The sequence below is a fragment of the Sarcophilus harrisii genome, chromosome 3 (assembly GCF_902635505.1).
Source record: "Sarcophilus harrisii chromosome 3, mSarHar1.11, whole genome shotgun sequence".
NCBI lineage: Eukaryota > Metazoa > Chordata > Mammalia > Dasyuromorphia > Dasyuridae > Sarcophilus > Sarcophilus harrisii.
In genome coordinates this window covers 159,957,273-159,976,561 of record NC_045428.1, presented here as the reverse complement: position 1 = coordinate 159,976,561, position 19,289 = coordinate 159,957,273, and the positions used below count along the sequence as shown (strand labels likewise).

General features: G+C 30.7%; 1 protein-coding gene across 1 annotated transcript in view; it reads right to left on the bottom strand.

Annotated features, from left to right (window-relative positions):
- The window catches only part of MYO16 (myosin XVI), a 713,480-nt gene that overhangs the window by 443,086 nt on the left and 251,105 nt on the right, over window positions 1-19,289 (bottom strand). Inside the window, exon 10 of the mRNA XM_031958702.1 lies at window positions 13,906-14,056. Coding sequence (XP_031814562.1) covers window positions 13,906-14,056 — 151 coding nt within the window. The remainder of the gene's footprint in view (window positions 1-13,905; window positions 14,057-19,289) is intronic.

Genomic DNA, 19,289 nt, shown 5'->3' with positions numbered 1-19,289 from the left:
AAAAATAATTAACTTGAATGAGATAAAGTGTTCAACACTTCTACAATGATAAATTTTCTAGAAGTGAAAACAGCACTTGAATTCACCAAGCCAGAAGAACATCCTGGACTTGACAAAATCCATATAGAAGTAATGTGTATAGAAGGAAATATAATTTTAAAGCAATTAAGGGGTTTGAGAAATGTTTAAGAATGGGTTATCCTGAAATTAGTGAGATGAGTTCAAATCAGACCCCAGGGAATTATTAGCTTTGTACACATCGGAAAGTCATTTCATCTCTTTGTCTCAGTTCATCATCTGTTAAATGGAGAAAATAAAAGCACCTACCTTCCAATGTCATTGTGAGAAGCACATGAGATAATATTTATAAATATTGTGCCTAGTACACAGTAGTTGCTATATAAATATATATTATTATTACCAGTATTATCATTATTAAATGATTTTTGATTCAATAATTCATTCATGTATACAGATATATCTAGAAGAGGGAAAGATTCTAAAATCATAGAGATTATATACACACACAAAGAAAGGTTCTCTCTCAAAAGAAAGATGAACAAGTAGATATCCAACAACTATTATCTATATTTAATCTCTGCTCTACATAAAATCTGTTTAGGAATAAAAATGTTCTTTATAGAAATATGATAAAAGAAATGGAACATTTTCAGATTTTTTTTTTTTTACAGCAGATATCTCTGAGACATTCATGCAGTAGACATAGTTAGAGAGATCATGAGAGAGTGCTGCATTTATTTCTCGAGAAAAAAATAATTGACTCAGTAGAATAAAATCTAGAATAAAGACATGCCACCTCTATTTTCAGAATAAATGAGACTTCCTGATAGATACAACTATATCATCTTGTTCCACAATCCTCTGAATAACAATATTGAGCATTGCATGTAAAAAATATATTAAATGCTGGGTTAAAAGTATAGATCTGTATGATAAAGATGTTTTATGTGGGGGAGGGAGAGAGAGAGAGAGACAGGCAGACAGACAAACAGAGACAGAGAGGCAGAGAGTCTCATTGAGACAAAGACACACACACACAGATTCCCTAATGATGAAACTCAGCAAATAATTCTATTTGTGCATAACACTGATTGTATTATGTTTCCAACATCTCTCTGAAGAAATCCTTAACTATTGGATAAGCAATCTGTACAGGGGGGAAAAGGCAGCAAAAATGGGGAGATTATGATTGAATTTTTACCATACTTTTACACCTATGAAGCTTGAAAGTTCATTGGGTTATTAAATAAAATAGATAAATATCTATAAGAATATAAAATGCCAAGGTTAATGGAGAAGAAATAGAGAATATAAACCATGCTATCCCATAAAAAGGAAATTTTAAAAATCATAAATGGGCTCCTAAAGGGAGGGAAAAAACGCTGTTACCAGATGAACTGACAAATGATTTTTGTCAATAATTCAACAAAAATTCATTCCAATAGTATACAATCTGCACAAATAGGCAAAAGAATAATCCTATCAAATAAACAATTTGGTATAATAAACAAATATAATCTTCATATCTAAACCAGAGAAAATCAAAATTGAGCAATAAAATTATCAATATCCAAAATGAACATTTATTCAAAACTTTTAAATAAAATTTCATCCAAAAAGCTATACCAACACCAACATTTCACCATTACCAAGTTGAATTTATACCAATGATGCAAATGTAGTTCAATATTAGGAAAATTATGAACATAATTCACCATATTAATGACAATAACAGCAAAAATCAGGGGATTATGTAAAGAAATGTAAAATTTTTTTTGAAAAAATACAACTTCAAGGATTGAAAACATAGGAATAAATTAACTTTCCCTTATCATCAATATTAAATATCTTAAACCAAAAGTCAGATTTATGTTTTCTATGGATAAGCTAGAGACTTTTCTAGGTGTCTAGGTAAAACAAGGATATAAATTGTAATCACAGCTATTTGTTATAATGCTAGTGATAGCAATAAGTGGAAAAGAAATTAAGAGAATAGCAGAAATAGAAAAGAAACTAAATTATTACCTTTCTCAGATGTGATGTATGCTTAAAAATACTAAAATTGAACACTGAAGAAAATTATAATTTAACAATGATAAATTATTGATATTTATGTATGCTACAAACAAAAAATAGCAAGAAGAGATAAAGAGAAATTCCACTTAAAATATCTACAGAATTATAAAATATTTAAGAACATAGCCATGAAGATGTACAAATTATAGGAATTAAACTACAAAGTCAGACATATAATTGAAATGAATGCAAATAAAGCATAGTTAATTCACATCTCTAAATCCCAAGTCTCCCAAACAATGCTCTTTATCTCTCCAGGTATGTATTAGGGTGCAGCTATTGTAAGCAAGCATATTACCATTTGTTTTGCTGCCAAATGCACACTCCCCTTTGCCCCATCAAAAACAGTTTTCCACTTCTTTTTCAGAGAATAATGATCAAAGACATATTTTCATTAGTCTTCAAAATGCTAGAACAATCAATTACTCACTAGTTTCAGTCAGAACTTCTATGACAGCTTAGAACAAAATTTCATTCCCTGTACACTCCATTCCAATATACAAAGCCCATTAGAAGAAGCTAAGCTCCTTAAGGACAAAAATCTCTCTTTTTTGGAGGTAATCAGGGTTAAGTAACTTGTCCAGTCACACAATTAGTCAGATTTTAACTCAGCCCTCTTAACTCCAGAACCACGCCATCTAGTTGTCCTCAGATCCTCTTTCACTTTTGTATTTGTATCTGTAACTTCTATCATTTGACATGTAGCAGGCATTTAAAATTCTTGTTGATTGAAACACAGAGACTAGTCAAAAGAAAAATGAAGAACAATAGGCCTGTACTTTTAATATTAATAACTTTTATTTTTATAATTAGAGGTATACCTCTAATGCATTAGAGGGATCCTCTGTGGAGGATTTATGAAAATATATGGGAAATAATTACAAAGGATGAGGAGTTATAGGTGATTAATAATCTATATTAGGACAGAAAATATCTAGTCAAAAACATCTTGGTTTATTTCATGTCTTGAAGTTAGGGGGGAAATGAGTTTTAAAAATCTGTTAAAAAGAGAAAAAATAGAATTAGTTCTAAATTATTTCTCTAAGGAGCTACACTTTTCAAAATGCATAGGATTCTTAGAAAAATGTCCATGAAATTAGCATATTTTGTCCTCTAGAATTTTTCCATGTCTAATGTAGTATCATGACAACAAATACTTGGCTAAATAAAAACTTTTAGATTTTCAAAATAGCTGTCATTATACATACTAGTTCATAAGTTTCTTCTTAATGTGTGACATATAAATGTTACTTTTATATAAAAAAGTTCTGTATTTCCTAAAAATAGGAAAAAATAAGTTTTTCCCCCTTTTATTGAAAATAATTACAAGAAAATAAAATAATATGGACTCAGGAAATATTGAGATCATCATTATTAGTCTAGACAACTTTAAAAAAAAGTCTTATAATTGATATTTCAATACTGGTGAATGAGGAAGGATATGAAAACATTTAAATGTCCAAGAAATTAAGTGAATGTTTCAAATAAAAATGCTTAAGAAGAGCATTGTGATATATACCAGAAAGAGTACGAATCCACAGGATAATTACTTCTAGTCAACTTTCATGCTTGTGCCAGAAACACACATGTTGTGATGCTAAGGCTGAGACACAACATTCTGTTGGGGATTCCCTGACTAAATATTTCATCAGTGTCATTTAAAGATGATGTCTGCTTGGTTGATAAAAATTGAAGCTACAAGAATTCAACTCTTCTCCAATCTCCTGGGCTGTCAAAAACAATTTTTGTATTGTTCAATATCAATTATTTAACATTTTATACTTCATTTCATCCTGAAGATTCTTATAGACTCAGGCTGTTGATAGAAGTATCGTTACCAAGGTTACAGTTAAAAAAAAAAAAAAGTAGTGACAGCTCTCTTTATTACATACTGCCTCACTCCTGACTCAAGTTAAGGATTCCATAATTTATTTTAAGTGTCACTTTTTAAATATTAGAAAATTTCAACTCATAACTACAGGCTTCCATTTTAAAATGACTTTTCAGGTATATGTTCAAATTAATCAAATCCTGTGACATTAATAAATTATATCAATATAGCAATATATAGTTTACAATATTCCCTACTAAAACTTTAGCTCTATTTTTGATGAGCAGTTAACTGGTAATTTTAATCATATTTTTTGGCTCATAGAATATTTAGGTCAAAGAAGCCTTTGAGATTGTGAACTAAGACAGGCAGAGAGAGACAGACAGAGACAGAGAGAGTGAAGTAGACAATTTACAATTTTTCTAATTAGGTATTTTCCTGCTCTAACTTTCCATAATTTATTGCTCATCTATGATCATCTTGTTCAGACTTATTTACTTAGAGATTTTTGGAGGTTAAGTGATTGAGATAAGGTTTTTACTAATTGCAGTGTTAATTAGAGACAAGATCAGAGAAATAACCATGAATAATTAAGCAAATAGTTGCTTGTATTCAATCTGTCCACCATAGTCATTGGCTAGAGGAGTAATTTCTATGCATAATTGAACTAGCAATGGTCACTTCATGTATTGTAGATGCTAATTCTTCAGCACAACTATTTCTTACCACCCAAATCCCTGATGTTGTGAAATCATATCAACATCATAAATTAACATGCTTTTATAAATAGAAATAAAATTGACAAAGAATTATAATTGTCTTGCTATAGTACTATAAGGATCAGTGGACTTTTTGATCTTCCCTATCATTGAATATTACTGTATGTGATATTGCCTTCTTTTACAATGCATGCTTCTGAGAAGAGTCACATTTTTATCTGTATTTCCAATGTCCAGTTTTAGCATTTAGTAAGCACTTAATAAATTCCTATTCCTTCTTTCATTCATATAAAATTACCTTCCCTCATGGCTGGGATTCTAATTTCCACTCAATATCTCAGCTATAGTTCATCTTGGAACCTCAGCACCATGGAACATTTACCTGCCATTATCACTTCATTTTTCTATTGATGAGTTCCTTCTGTGTCTCCAGTTTTCAAAGGGAATTAGGAAAGCCAAAATTGATTTCTATCCTGCAGTTTCTATATCCAACAACATACCTAAAAATGGATATATTGATCTTGTCCCTCCTCTCACTACTCCTACTTATACTTTTCAGATATCTTTGATGTGATACCTTCCCTTATTACAATGAAAGTTACTTTAGATCAAAGATTGCCTTTCTTTTTATCTGTATTAGTATCCCTATTGCATAGTATAGTATCTAGGACGTGGTTAAATATTGCTGTGTGTCCTTTCTTTCAGAAGTTGACCATGACATTAGGGACATCATGGTATACAAGTAAATTAGATTTGAGTGAGGGAGTGCTGTTCAAACTCATTGATCTCATTATTTCCTTCAGAGCTTCAGAGCCAATGGTCAGATTGTGATAAGGACAAATGAAGATGCCTGTATATATATGTGTACACACCCACACCCACACCCATACATATAAAATCAACCAGGGAAGGGAAGGCGATCAGGGTTTCTGGTCAAAAGAGCAACAATTACTTTCACTGTGAGTCAATCAGGGCCAAAAAAACCCCCCAAAAACAAACAAACAAACAAACAAACAAAAAACAAAACAAAACAAAACAAATGGGCTTGGCCTGGGACCTTTTGTTGGCCAATCAATGAGAGCTAGAGTGATCTGATTTTAAGACATGGTAGTAAAGAAACAAATCTAGCCTGTGAACCCTAAGATATCAAAGGAGTGAGAGAGGGAAGAGAGAATGAAGGAAGGAAGGAAGGAAGGAAGGAAGGAATGAAGCAATAAATGAACCTCTGTCAAATGGCCTCAGTGGGACAGCTCCTATAAATGCTTGTTGCCTTGCTTAAAATATTAAGAGTTTTTAAAATGAGTTTTTTCTTACTGTATAATGTTTAAGAAAATTCCATTATATCTGTGGGATGTTTCTTAATGCAGATAAAAATAATACTGATTTAACCAATATCATGTTTGTTTCCTTTGTGGAGGAAGGAGTGTTATTCTTTACTAAAATCACAAAGACTTGCCCTCTAAATCTCAGAGGCCATTTTCAACTGTGTGCCATGAACCCAAGGAAATGGCTTAAATAGTACAAATTAATAAACAAGAGGGGAAAAAAGTAAAAATAAATTCTCCACTGAGAGTGGGTCATTGGTTTCCTCTTCACTTATGAAAGATACAAACATAATACATGTGGTTGGATGTATGGACACAGTCTATTTAGTGATGATTATAAATATCATTTATTTTCTATTAAATATTTGCAGGTCCTTGGTACCATCTGAAATAAATAGTATGGCACTTAAAGAATAATGTAGAAACAAGCCAATATGCATATTCAATTCTCAAAGGAGTCCTCTAAGGGGAAAATTAAAATGCAGTTCTAATTTCTAAGGAATTCTGAGCTATGATTTTTTCTTTACCTTCAAAAGAACTATTTATACAAAAGATAATAAAAAAATAAAATCCTTCCAGAAAGTCTACTCCAGCTATCCCCATGCAAATTTTATATATGAATTCTCCTAAAAACCAGCTCAACATTTGTTCTGCCAAGCCTGAAAAAGTTATCATATCTCATTGGTATTCTCAGAAATTCTGATCAGTGCTACAGCTGTTACATTAGAGAAAGTATTTGGATGATGTTTTAAAAAAAAGTCAAGATATACTAACCTTATCATATTGAGTGTTTAAAAACACATTGTATGAATAGATGAAGTAATAGGTCCTTTGGCCTTATGCGTAGCAAAATTTCATAGTGATCAGGATGAAAACAATCACATCATTAATATTAAAATAGATTTTCAGAAGTTCATCTTCCTTTTTCTGATCTTTAAATATACATGCTTATGAGAGAATACAATTAATGAAAAACAATGAAAATATGTGTTCATGAAAATATCTTTAGGTGGATAATGACAAATAGCAGTATTGACTGGTCAGTGTCAACATTCTATGCAAAAACATGGTAAAAAAAATTAACAATAGCAATGTATTGCAGTGAACATGATTGTTATCTTTTCAATAAAGATATAATAAAGTATTTGCATAGAAGCAGCAATCTTAGAAAAGAAAGCAGGATATTTTCAAGGTTCTGAGGTCAATAAAACATTTTTTACTGAACTCAGAGGAACTATTTGGTACAGGTGAGATCCAGAAGATAAAGTCATAAAGGGATCTAATTTCTTACTTATCCCATTCTGGGTACCCAACATTTCCACATCTTTTAGTGGGTATCTATATTTTTATCAACTTCAGGATACAAACAAAAGAGTTGATCCATGGTCGATAGCAGGGGATGGCAAACTATGGTTGTAGACCCATCAACTATTTTTATACATCCAGTAAACTAAAAAAGAATATTAAAAAAACAAATAAACAAACATAGGCTTGATTTACCATTACATCAATAATTTTCTGAGGCTTAATCTATGGTAATGAGGGACAAAGGACATTAGAAAATAGAGATGAAAAGATGGGACTGCATACATATGGCAGATGAGAGATAGGAAAAGTGGCAAAACGCAAAAGGATAAAAAAAAAAGAATGAATAAGGAAGAATCAATGAAATAGAAATGGACATAGAATAACTAGGATGGAGAGAAGTAGAAATAAAAAGTAGAAGAGGTGATAAAGACATTGAATAAGTGTTTTGCACCTTTTTAGATGTTAGCAATACTCAATACTCTTAGCAGGCTTTCTTTGATATTCATTATTTAATGTTTAGTTTGAAGTACTGTATGTATTTATAGAATATATAGATGGCATCATTACCTTCACTAAATATGCATCATTAAATAATCAAAAGAAACTTTGCTTCGAATCAACTGGCATTAATTAATGTATCATTTATCTATCTATATAGATATAGATGATATAGCTATTCATGCACATATGTAAATTAGGGTAATTGAGTTATTAAATATTACTAAATACTTATTATTTAATAATGATTTTCCCCTTTATACTAGAGAAGAACTCTGGATTATTATGATATTAAAAGATAAAATACATTATAAACAATATTATACATACATATTATGCTTTTTTGAGTTTCTAAACTTTTACAGTGTCATCTGCTCATCTGCATCTGCCTCAAAACTCCCTAAAATTTTTATTTAATTTCTTATGCTGATCCCCCCACCAATATGTTGAAGCTACAATGGAGAAAGTTGTGATAAGAAAGGGATAACTGTATATACATTTATAATAGGCTTGAAGAATTAAGAGTTTTTTAAAAAACTATAGTTTTTATAAGTCTGCTTAATAACTTTCTTATTAAAATGCATACATTCAGTTCAGTTACTGGAGAGCCCTATACTCACTCTGAGAAAGCCTCATCTACACAGTACATGGAGTATGAATGCATGATCTATTTGAAAAACACCATGTGAAGTACTCTGCTGATCTCTGTTAATAATATATGAACATAAATCTGAATAATGGCTCTTCATACTTTAATGGAAAAGTAAATAGCCCAAGATTAATTCTAATATATCTAGATGAAATACTACTAAAAATAGTGCAATACAGGATAGAGAATCTACTTATGTTCCAAAATTTTTGCTTTTTAGTGTGAAATGTCTATTTTGAAAACATTCAACTAAATAATTAATAAAAAGCTAACCAATTTGTGTAAAAATTTCTAGTTTCTCTTTCCTTTTTTTCTTGAAGTAGAATATTTAAAAATAGCACTTGATTTAAAAGGTTTAAAACTTGAATTGGAAGATCTTAATTTAAATTATCCCATCAAAAATAAGAAATTGACCTGATAATCTCAACCAAGAAAATATTATCTGAAGTAAACTACCAAAACACATAATGAATTAGTATCTATAGAAAAAAATCCTACTAGGAAAATGTAACTAAATACACACTAACATTAGGAGAAAGGTAAAAATAGTAATAACTACAAAAAACAATGTCCTTCAAAACTCACTGTATTTTATAAACTCACATAACAACAGTCTCCATGCTAAAAATATTACCTCCCAAATATTCCTGCATATTCTATACATAAACTCTCTTGAAAATAGGGTATTATCACAGACATGATCACTGCTGAAAATTATTGACTTGTAAAAGAGATGTTACCATACCAAATATATATAAAACTTTCAAACTAAATGTAATGAAGTGTCCAAAATGTGAAATGTGGAAACAGGATGAAGTATACATTATTTATATCTTCTTGCAATTCTTTTAATGAAGTTTCAAAAAATAGCTATTTTATATACCTATGAAATGGTCTACATCAGAGCTGTCAAACTCATAGTCTTCTGCCTGTAAAACTCCTAAGTGAAGCTGAGCAAGATTAAAATTGAGAAATGTTTAACAAAATAAATAACAATATACTATATAACAAATGATGTTAATTTATAATTTCTAAGTCAATATTCTTGTAATATCCATTTCAATTTTACTTTGTCATCTAGTTATCTATCAATAGTCATCCATCAATCATCAGAGAAGCTATTTGTATTAAAACAATTTCTATGTTAAATCCATCAAAAATATAAGGAAGTAAATGTGAATGATGATGGGGATGATGACAATAACCATAATAGTAATAAAAAACATGATTAATAATAATAATATACCAAGGAAGAATAGGGAATTAATTATTTGAGCTTGAGTCAGTAGGGAGATTTAACCTGCAAGCATCCTGGTTAACTTAAAATTAATTTATGAATTAAGCATAAAGCTATTAAAAAAAAAGTTCAGGTCTACCTGAAAAGATTTATTGAAAGAAATTGAAAGAGATTTTTCTTTGAAAAGAACTCTTAAGTAGATGATGCCAAAAAGAAAAATCAAAAGGCTCCCTACATGGAGATATCCACGGGAACTTATATGTTGCAAAGATATGCTGCAGAATTATGTTAGCAATTAAAGACCAGCTCATAACCATCAGAAATTGTAAGTTTACATTTAAGAATCCTGAATGAATTGATTGTTGCTGAGTGTGGAATTAAATGGTGAAATTTTGCAACACACACTATGGGTTGCAATATTTATCATCTGTAGGATGCCTAGAAAAACACAATCAGGTAGTTCACTAATATTTCTTATATAAAATATGTCAAAGTCCCATATTGCAAATACAAACTTGCAAATATCCCTGAGAAACAACAAAAAGCCTCATCTGTAACAAGAAAATCATTAAACATAAAATTTTTGCCTATCACTTCCTAGACTTAACATCAATCCTTAAAATTGTAAGGGTAATATTTTAATAGATGCCATCATAATGAATACTCATTATAAATGTTATTTGACTGACTGATAATTGACTGACAATAAGCTTAAAAAGGATTAGTTTACATTTCAGGGTTCTTAATTACATTTATTAATTATTAATGTTTTAATTAACTGATGATTGATTAATTTTTAATTACATCAGGGGAAGAAAAGGGAATAAGCATTATTATAGTGCTTACCATATGCTAGGCAATGCGCTAAACGATTTAAAAATAGTATCTCATTTGATCCTCACAACAACCCTCCAAGATGCTGTTATTCCTGTTTTAAAATTGAGGAAACTGAGATAAATAAAGATAAAAGTTGCTCAAAGTCACACAGCTGGTAATTAAAACAGTCAAGGAGGTCAGTACTTCAAGGATGTCTTCTTTCAGGCAGTGTCTCCCATGTCATACAAAACAGTTCTAATATTCCAACAAACTTCTTTAAACTATAAATCATTCAAAATTATGGGGAAAGGTGGTATCCATTGTTAAGGAGATGGAAGATTTTGGAAGGGAAAATCATGCCACTTCCATAAAAAAGGTTAGGTGATTTTTAGACTGTGACTGGAAAGTTGAAATTGGGTCAATGATTTCCAGGAACTTTCAGACATGATAATCTAGCCCTCCCTGGGAGGGGTAAGAGGGAAAGTAAGAAATTATTTGTAATAAATAACATGAAATTATATGTCTATCTTAGGATCAATGAATTTATTTTTAAATTGACAGATTGCCTCTCCCACCATATTCATAAAACAGGTGAAAGAGAATGCAGCTCACAAATGTTAACTAATTTATCTTGCTTGGTAGGGGTAGAAACAAACTTCTAGAATTGCTATAGTGATAGGTTTATTATCTACTGCATATATAGCTTCAGGAGAGCTAGAAATTAAGGGAGGACGAGAGAAAAAAGGTAAGACAAATCAATTAGATTTGTTGAATAACTACTGGTAATTACTGAAGTGAAAAATGGCAAAGTAACTCTTAAATAATAATGGACAAATCCTTCCCCCACCACTATCAGCTCTCATTCATCTTGAATTATCTTCTGGAATGAGCATTGTTGGCTTCCTCTTCCTCCCGTATACTATGTTATTTACTCTCTGAATTGTTAGTGACTTTCTTTTGATTCTTCCCCCTCTCCCTTCCTGTATGACTGTTCTTCTCTTTCTCTATTGCTGGCTCATTATGTGTATCTTCTTAACAATACCATGTGTTACTAGATGTATCAATACAAATAAGTGAATATATATGTATTTTTTGCTTTTAAATATATTTGTTTCTATATGTATATTCTCATATAAATACATTTGCATAAAATGTTTCTATTCATCTATACATCCATCTATCTATCTACCTATTCTATCACTCTGTAGCTAACTGGTGATAATCTTCCTCAATCTTAGTAGATTTGTTGGTATTCAACAACAGATACAACTGAGTTTCTATAATTGTTGGTCAGAAAAAAAAAATCTTGAAACACAGATGAATTTTTGGTAGACAAACCTAAGTATTAATTGTCAAATAGTGTAGTTTACCTCTTTTCTCTTATTTTCCATTAAACTGCTTTTTAAAAATGCATTATTGTGAAGTTGTATAAATAAGACTAGAGTAAGAGCTAGAAGTCCAACTTTTAATCCTAGCTTGTTCATTTACTAGCTATTTAACCACAAATAATTTAATAAGCAAAAAATTTTCATTGCATGACATCTGAAAAGAATTGAGACTGGTTTAAGTAAGTTGTATTTTATTTGAGAGAAGGGGAATAAGAGAACACAATATCTACACAGATATTTGCTATATAATATTAAATAAAGAGACATTAGGGTAAATGAGAGAATCAGAATAAGTTTTCTAGAAAAAATAAAGAAGGCACAGAACAATTAAGCCAGAGCAAGAAAGATTTGGTAGGATATGGGGTGATGTTATAGAATGCTATACAAAAGATGAGTCAAACATTAAAAGACTATGAAAGTTCTAAAAAGCTTGAAAAAGGATATATTATGTTCTAGGAAGAGGGAATCACCTAGGCAATTTACCTGAAACAGGAGATGACATGTTAAGTCCTGGGAATAGTCCAGAAAGCTGAAGGCTAAAAGTGGATTTGTAAGGAGTCTATGAAGTATAACTAATCTAGTGAAATATGGTGATTCAGTCATTTCAGTCATGTGCAGCTTTTCATAACCCTATTATAGTTTTCTAGACAACAATACTTGAATATTTTGCCATTTTCTTCTTCAATTCATTTTACAGATGAAGAAACTTGAGTTTAACAGGATTAAGCAACTTGCCCAGAGTCATATAGCTAATGTCTGAGGCCAGATTTGTACTTGAGATTTCCTTACTGCAAAGCCAGTCATCAATCCACTACACCACTTAACTGTCCTTGACAGAATATATAGGCTCTGGAATCCAGGGAAGAGGTGATAATTGCACACATGGGAGCAGATGGGATTGCACACATGGGGAGCAGATGGGGATTAAATCTCTGTGTGTGCCAAAAATGTTTAGGAAGATCGAATTTTTGATATAGAGCAGGAATATCCAAGCTGTTAAAATTAGTTAATACAAAATTAAGCAATGATAGTAATAAAATAATCAGAAAACAGCACTGTCACTTTATGTTTGTAGATACCTTTTATGCTTTTGATATCATTTTCACATATTGCATCACATTAAATTCTACATAATTGAAGTTCATATTGATGGATTAGTCTTTCCTGTCTTGGGAACATTTCAGAAATAATTAGCCCAAATATCCTATATCAGTTCCCTGGAAATGGCCCTTCTCTTTCACTGAAGATAGAAAATTATTACTGCGATACATGCTAGGAAAAAGGGGATCTTTACATTATCCCATACTGCTTCTCCTTGAGCACATGAAGCATCTTTGTTAACGACTGAATTATGTTTGATATATAATAAATACATTTTTAAATCATGTGTAGGCCTGCACACAATCAAAATAAACTAAGAGCAAATAGAAAGGAGAATGTATTTGTTTTGAGGAAGAGTGAAATAAGTCCTTTAGTGCTAAAGAACTAACCCATTGGGGTATCAAGGTGAATATGCTTCTATCTGAACATTCACAGAGTTTGACTCTGAGACTTCTGAGACTTAGGGCATTGTTGATTCATGTGTCCATATTTCAGTTCCCCATGTGGATAAACATAATCTATAATTAAATGTAGCAATAATACAGTGTGGGCCCTCCCAATAAATTTTCCCCCTGCCTTTTCAAATTTGTATTAGGTCTGTAGGTGGGAGAAACACCAAGGTTGGTGATCCAGACTCTAAACTAAGCCTTAGATCGATCTATTTTTCTTTCTTTCTTTCTTTCTTTCTTTCTTTCTTTCTTTCTTTCTTTCTTTCTTTCTTTTCCATTCTCTTTCTTTTTATCTCTTTCTCTCCATCTCTCTTTCTCTCTGCCTCTCTGTCTTTGTTTGATAACTCTGTGTGTGTGTGTGTGTGTGTGTGTGTGTGTGTGTGTGTATTTCCCTTCTATCTGTCTCTATCTCTACAGATCTCCCTCTACAGAGCTAAAAATCTTTGGCAAGACATCATTACTGGGATTAGAAAAACAAACACAATACCTGTTCAAGCTTGGCTGGTACATTTGCTGTGATGCTTTCAGGAATGTTGTCTTGAGACTGCTGCTTACTTATGCCTTTTGTGGCATCTTTGAACATGGTGTCTTTTTCTAATAAACTGTCTTGTTTAGCAATTGGTAACAGCAGTGGACTGCTAAAAGAAAGAATCGAGAAGACAATTAGTTGTCCTTTAATTTCTCCAACAAATCCAAACCATCATGACTAATAACAAGTTTGTATAGCAATAATTCTATGCAGAGAAAAAACTGCCTCTTCATATTCTAAAATGAGATATCAGCAGGAGAATTAAATACTATTCCATTAAATTGGTTGCTACAGAAATTGGGCTGCTATTGAAACCAACAAAATATTAATTGGAAATTCACATTTTCACTTTAAATTAAATTTACACAGCACCCAAAATTAAATACCCCAAAGATAATATTAATTGATTTATATTTGGGTATGATAGGCACATAAATCAATAAACAATTTAAAAGTTGAATGAACAACCTGATCTAGATATTCAAAAATGGTAATATATTACAAACACCACAATAAAGACAAAGTTATAAAATCCAGTAAAAAATAAAATGCATCTGTTGTAATATGTATTTATATTACTAAGTAAATTTTGTATTTTAAACAATATACTAATATCATAAATGTTAGTTGAAATGAAGTTCTCCAATGGAAGTAAATGAAAAAAAATGTTATGACTTTGGTTTGATAATATTATAAACTGGATAGATTCCATTATTCCCAACTAGTTTGAATTCATATATAAAAAACTTTTCATATTTCTTGGTTCTAACAGGTTTTATTTTCAGATTGTATTGTTTTTCCATGTGCACTGTCCAAGGAGAAATAAACAGAACATTTTATTAATAAAATCCTAGTAATATATTTTGCTAAATTTTGCCATACAAATGAGCCAATGGTATTGTATACATATTTAATTAACTAATAAATACACATATTTATTTTGCCTAGACCACTACTTTTATACTCTGCTCCTGATTAAAATTCAAATGCCCAAAGACCTGAGATCAAATGTAGTCTCAGACAAATGAACTGAAGAAAAATTGCAAACCACACCAACATCTTTGCTAAGAAAATCTCAAAAGGGAATCCCAAAGAGTCAGATATGAATAAAGATTATTAAATAACAACAAAACAAATATGTATTTGTATTTATATTTATTTGGTCATAGGTAACAATGGAATTAATTTTGGTTGTATGCCTGTTATGAGGATTGTCTTTATTTTCTTTTTACAGTGGGATACAGAAGAGGGGAAAACTGATTTTTTTGTTTACTAAAATGAACTAAATATAAAATATATTATGTATTATTTATCAGAGCATTTCAAATCATAAGAATCTGCGAATGTTTGGTTATATTTTATTTTTGATATTGAAAAATGTAGTAAATTAAGGAAAGATAATACATGGAGTGAAAAGAACATTGGAAGTAGAGACTTTAAAATCTACATCTAGATTTGCCATTTTGCTGTATGTTTGGGCAAATAATCTAAATTTCCTGTGCCTTTGTTTCCAGAAGGATGACTTCTAATTTATCTTAAAGAATAAAGTTATAGCTCTTTAAGTTTTTTTTTTTTCATTACACATATATTTGGAACTTTCCTTTTTTCTCTTTTCTTTTTCTTCTTTTCTTCCTTCCATTTTTCCTTCCCACTTTTTCTTTTTCTTTTGACCGGATTTTCTCACTTTGTCCGATTTTGAGGTGCAATAGCCACTTAGGGGCAGATTCTGTTGCTGATTGGTACAGTCTTCTACCTAGTCGCTCTTCCTTAGGGATTCTGGTGGCTCTTCTTTCCTGAGTGCTCCTTCTATTGGTTACTAGATTTAATGCAGACACATCATCTTTCATTCTACTATTGATCAGAACTGTTGAGATCAACTAATCTAACAATCTCAGCTTTCCAATAGCCAAGAATACAGTTGTGCACTACCACATTTGGATTACATTTCAATATTAAGGCCCAGGATCCAAATAAAATGTTTAATATATGAGAAATCCATTATTAGTGGTAAAATTAAGCTACATGCACAAATCTATAGAAAATTCTATGTTCATAAGATTCTGAATATAGCAATTGGAAGGGTTGTTTGTATGTATGTATTTTTGGGGTTCCACCAAACAGCTTGCCAACATACAAAGCTAACATATCAAGATGTTGAAAATATTAATATGTGACAATTGAGATGTACATTACTTTGTCTTTTGCGAGTATTTAAATATATTCATTGTGTACTTTGTGGTGCCTATTATTAAAACTATGTGAACTAAAGAAACAAAAAATATAATTTTTCAAGAACCTTGTCCTCAGAAGTTTATAATTGTTTTTCCCAGTTTGTACAACATTTAAGCAAAAAACGGAGTATATTTTTAAAAAGAAATGAATAGACAATTTGAAATGGTGTATAATCAATTGCTAATCTAAGTACTAAACACTACAAGTAGTATATACATTTAGAAAAGTAGATTACAATTTCCTCATAGTGTATAAAAAGAAATCGGTTACACTGAAAGATAGTAGGAAATACTTAATGGAGAAAGTGAAACGTTATAAGTTTTGATTGAAAGATAGTATTTGGACAGGTAGTGAGAGGCAAAAGATGAAGGCATTCTAGAGGAAGGAAATGAGATAATTTTAATGATATGCCTTAAGGTAATAAGTATCAATGGATACATATTCACATACTATGAAAAATCAAATTTTGGAAGGAGGATTAGGATAAATTACTTGTGAACTTAATCAGGAAGAATTAAAATTTCATGTGGTCAAAAAAAGGGAATAATAATGATAAAATTTATTTTGAATTTTAAAAAGTACTTTATATATGCCTAATACCAGGGTTTGTTTAATTTTATTTTTAATAAAAAGATACTAGAAAGATTGGAGTGTGAAAAAGAACCTTAGTTCTAGAAAATGGAGAAGGAAGATAAAAATATACATAGTGGGGCATTAAATTTTACTTGTTTTTTTTCCTTTAAACATATAAATATGGCACGCTGAGTAAATGTATCTGTAGCTGGTATTTTACTTCTGAAAAGGAAAGCAGAAATATAAATTATTGCTAACAAAAGCAGCAATTATTACCCATCATGTCTAAGATAGTGCTACAAAAATGGAATGTGAAAACAAAAAACAAAAGGTAAAACAGGAGGTCTTGAAAATAAAATTAAAAGAACATAAATGTGAACTCATATGATTATATGTTGTAGAATTAGTGTGGTGGGGGAGGAGTTAAATCAATGGCATATCAGAATAGTTCTGAATTCTAATGCTCAAGTGAATACTTTTATCACTTAATTACTGAAAGGAATTCAATTAGCCTTTCTTGACTTTCTCCACTTAAAAAACTAGGATCAAAATAGCTGGCAAAGAGAGATTCCAAAATTAATGAAAATCTGTGAGTGATGCTAGAGAGCTTTGGATTGAAATTTAATTGAAAACAGTAAAAAAAGGAGGGGAAATACATCATGCTTTAAAAAAATATATATATAAACTAGAACCAAATAGGAAATCTGGACAATTTTTTTTCATCATTAAGCAAACAAACAAACAAGCAAAAAGATTCTAAGCAACTCTATCATTACCACCAGATAGTGGCAAATAACTTTTAAACATAAATTGTACCCACACAAATCATAAGCATTTCTACATATTACTAACAAAGCCCATCAGCAAGAAATAGAAAGAGAAATTCTATTTTAAAATACTGTGGACAAAATAAAATACTTGGGAGGGGTGGTCTATGAACACAATTACAAACACTTCTCACACAAATAAAATCAGATCTAAACAATTGGAAATATATCAATTGTTCATGGCTAGGCTGAGCTAATATAATAATAATGACAATTCTTCACAAATTGATCTATTTGTTCAGTGCCATACCAATCAAACTGTCAAAATTAATTTATAGAACTAGAAAAAATAATAACAAAATTCATCTGGAAGAAGAAAATGTTAAGAATATCTAGGGAATTAATGAAAAAATACAAAGGATGGCTAAAATTATATTATAAAGCTGCAGTAATCAAAACCATTTAGTACTGGCTAAGAAATAGAGTGGTAGATCAGTGGAATAGATTAGATACACATGATATAATCTACATATAGCAATCTAGTATTTGATAAATCCCCAAAATTCTGTTTCTGTAATAGAACTTACTATTTGACAAAAATTTCTGGGAAAACTGGAAAATAATATGTCAGAAAAAGGCTATAAAACTGTGCATATCTTTTAACCCAGAAGTGCCATTACTGAGTCTGTATCCCAAGGAAATCATAAAGGAGGGAAAAGGTCCCACATGCATAAAAATGTTTGTAGCACCTCTTTTTATGGTAACAAAGGACTGGAAAAGGAGTAGATTCCTGTCATTTGGGGAATGGCTGAACAAGCTGAGGTACATGAACGTAATGTAATATTATTGTTCTATTTTTAAAAAATGATGAACAAGCTGATTATAGAAAGGCCTGGAAAGATTTATATGAACTGATGCTGAATGAAACAAGCAGAACCAGGAATACATTGTACATAATAACAGCAAGAATGTACAATACTTCAACTATAAAAGACTTGGTTCTCCTCAGTGGTTCAGTGATCCAAAGCAATCCCAATAGACTTTGGGCAGAAGATACCACCTGCATCCAGAAAAATTCTAGGGAGATTAAATGTAAAATGACACATGCTATGTACACTTCTTTTTTCTGCTTTTTTATTTTTTTCCCATGGTTTTTCCCTTTTCTTCTGATTTTTCTCTTCCAATATGATTCATAAAACAATATGTATTAAAAATAAATAAACTTAGTAAAATAAAAAGCAAATAAATAAATATAGACTGTACTTACTAACTAATTCAAGGCAGAGCCAAAATATAGGAGACATATATATATATATATTGCCTTGAAAAACATGTGAAAAAGAACTATTGTATAATTAACCTAAAGAAAATCCATTAGTAAACATAGCTCCTGAGAAAGATCAGGTTCTGACAAAGGTAATGTATCATAACCAGCAATAGCTTGGAATTTGTTGCATTTTCTTGGAAATAAAGACATAATTTTAGAGGCATTTGAGCAATTGAGCCCTTAGAAGGTCTATCCACTAATTCAAAAGACTGTAGGATCATTGGTTTAGAGCTAGAAGAGATTGTAGATATCTTTGAATTCAACTTCCCTTCCCCCCATTTTCTAGATGAAAAAATTGAAGCCTTCAGAATTGAAGTGGTTTACCTAAAGTCACAAAGGTAGTAAGAGACAGATTCTTAATTGCTATAGCACTTGTTCTACTGATTTGCATTGATGGAGTAAGATGACACTAAAATTAAAAAAAAAAAAGTTGTAAATGGACA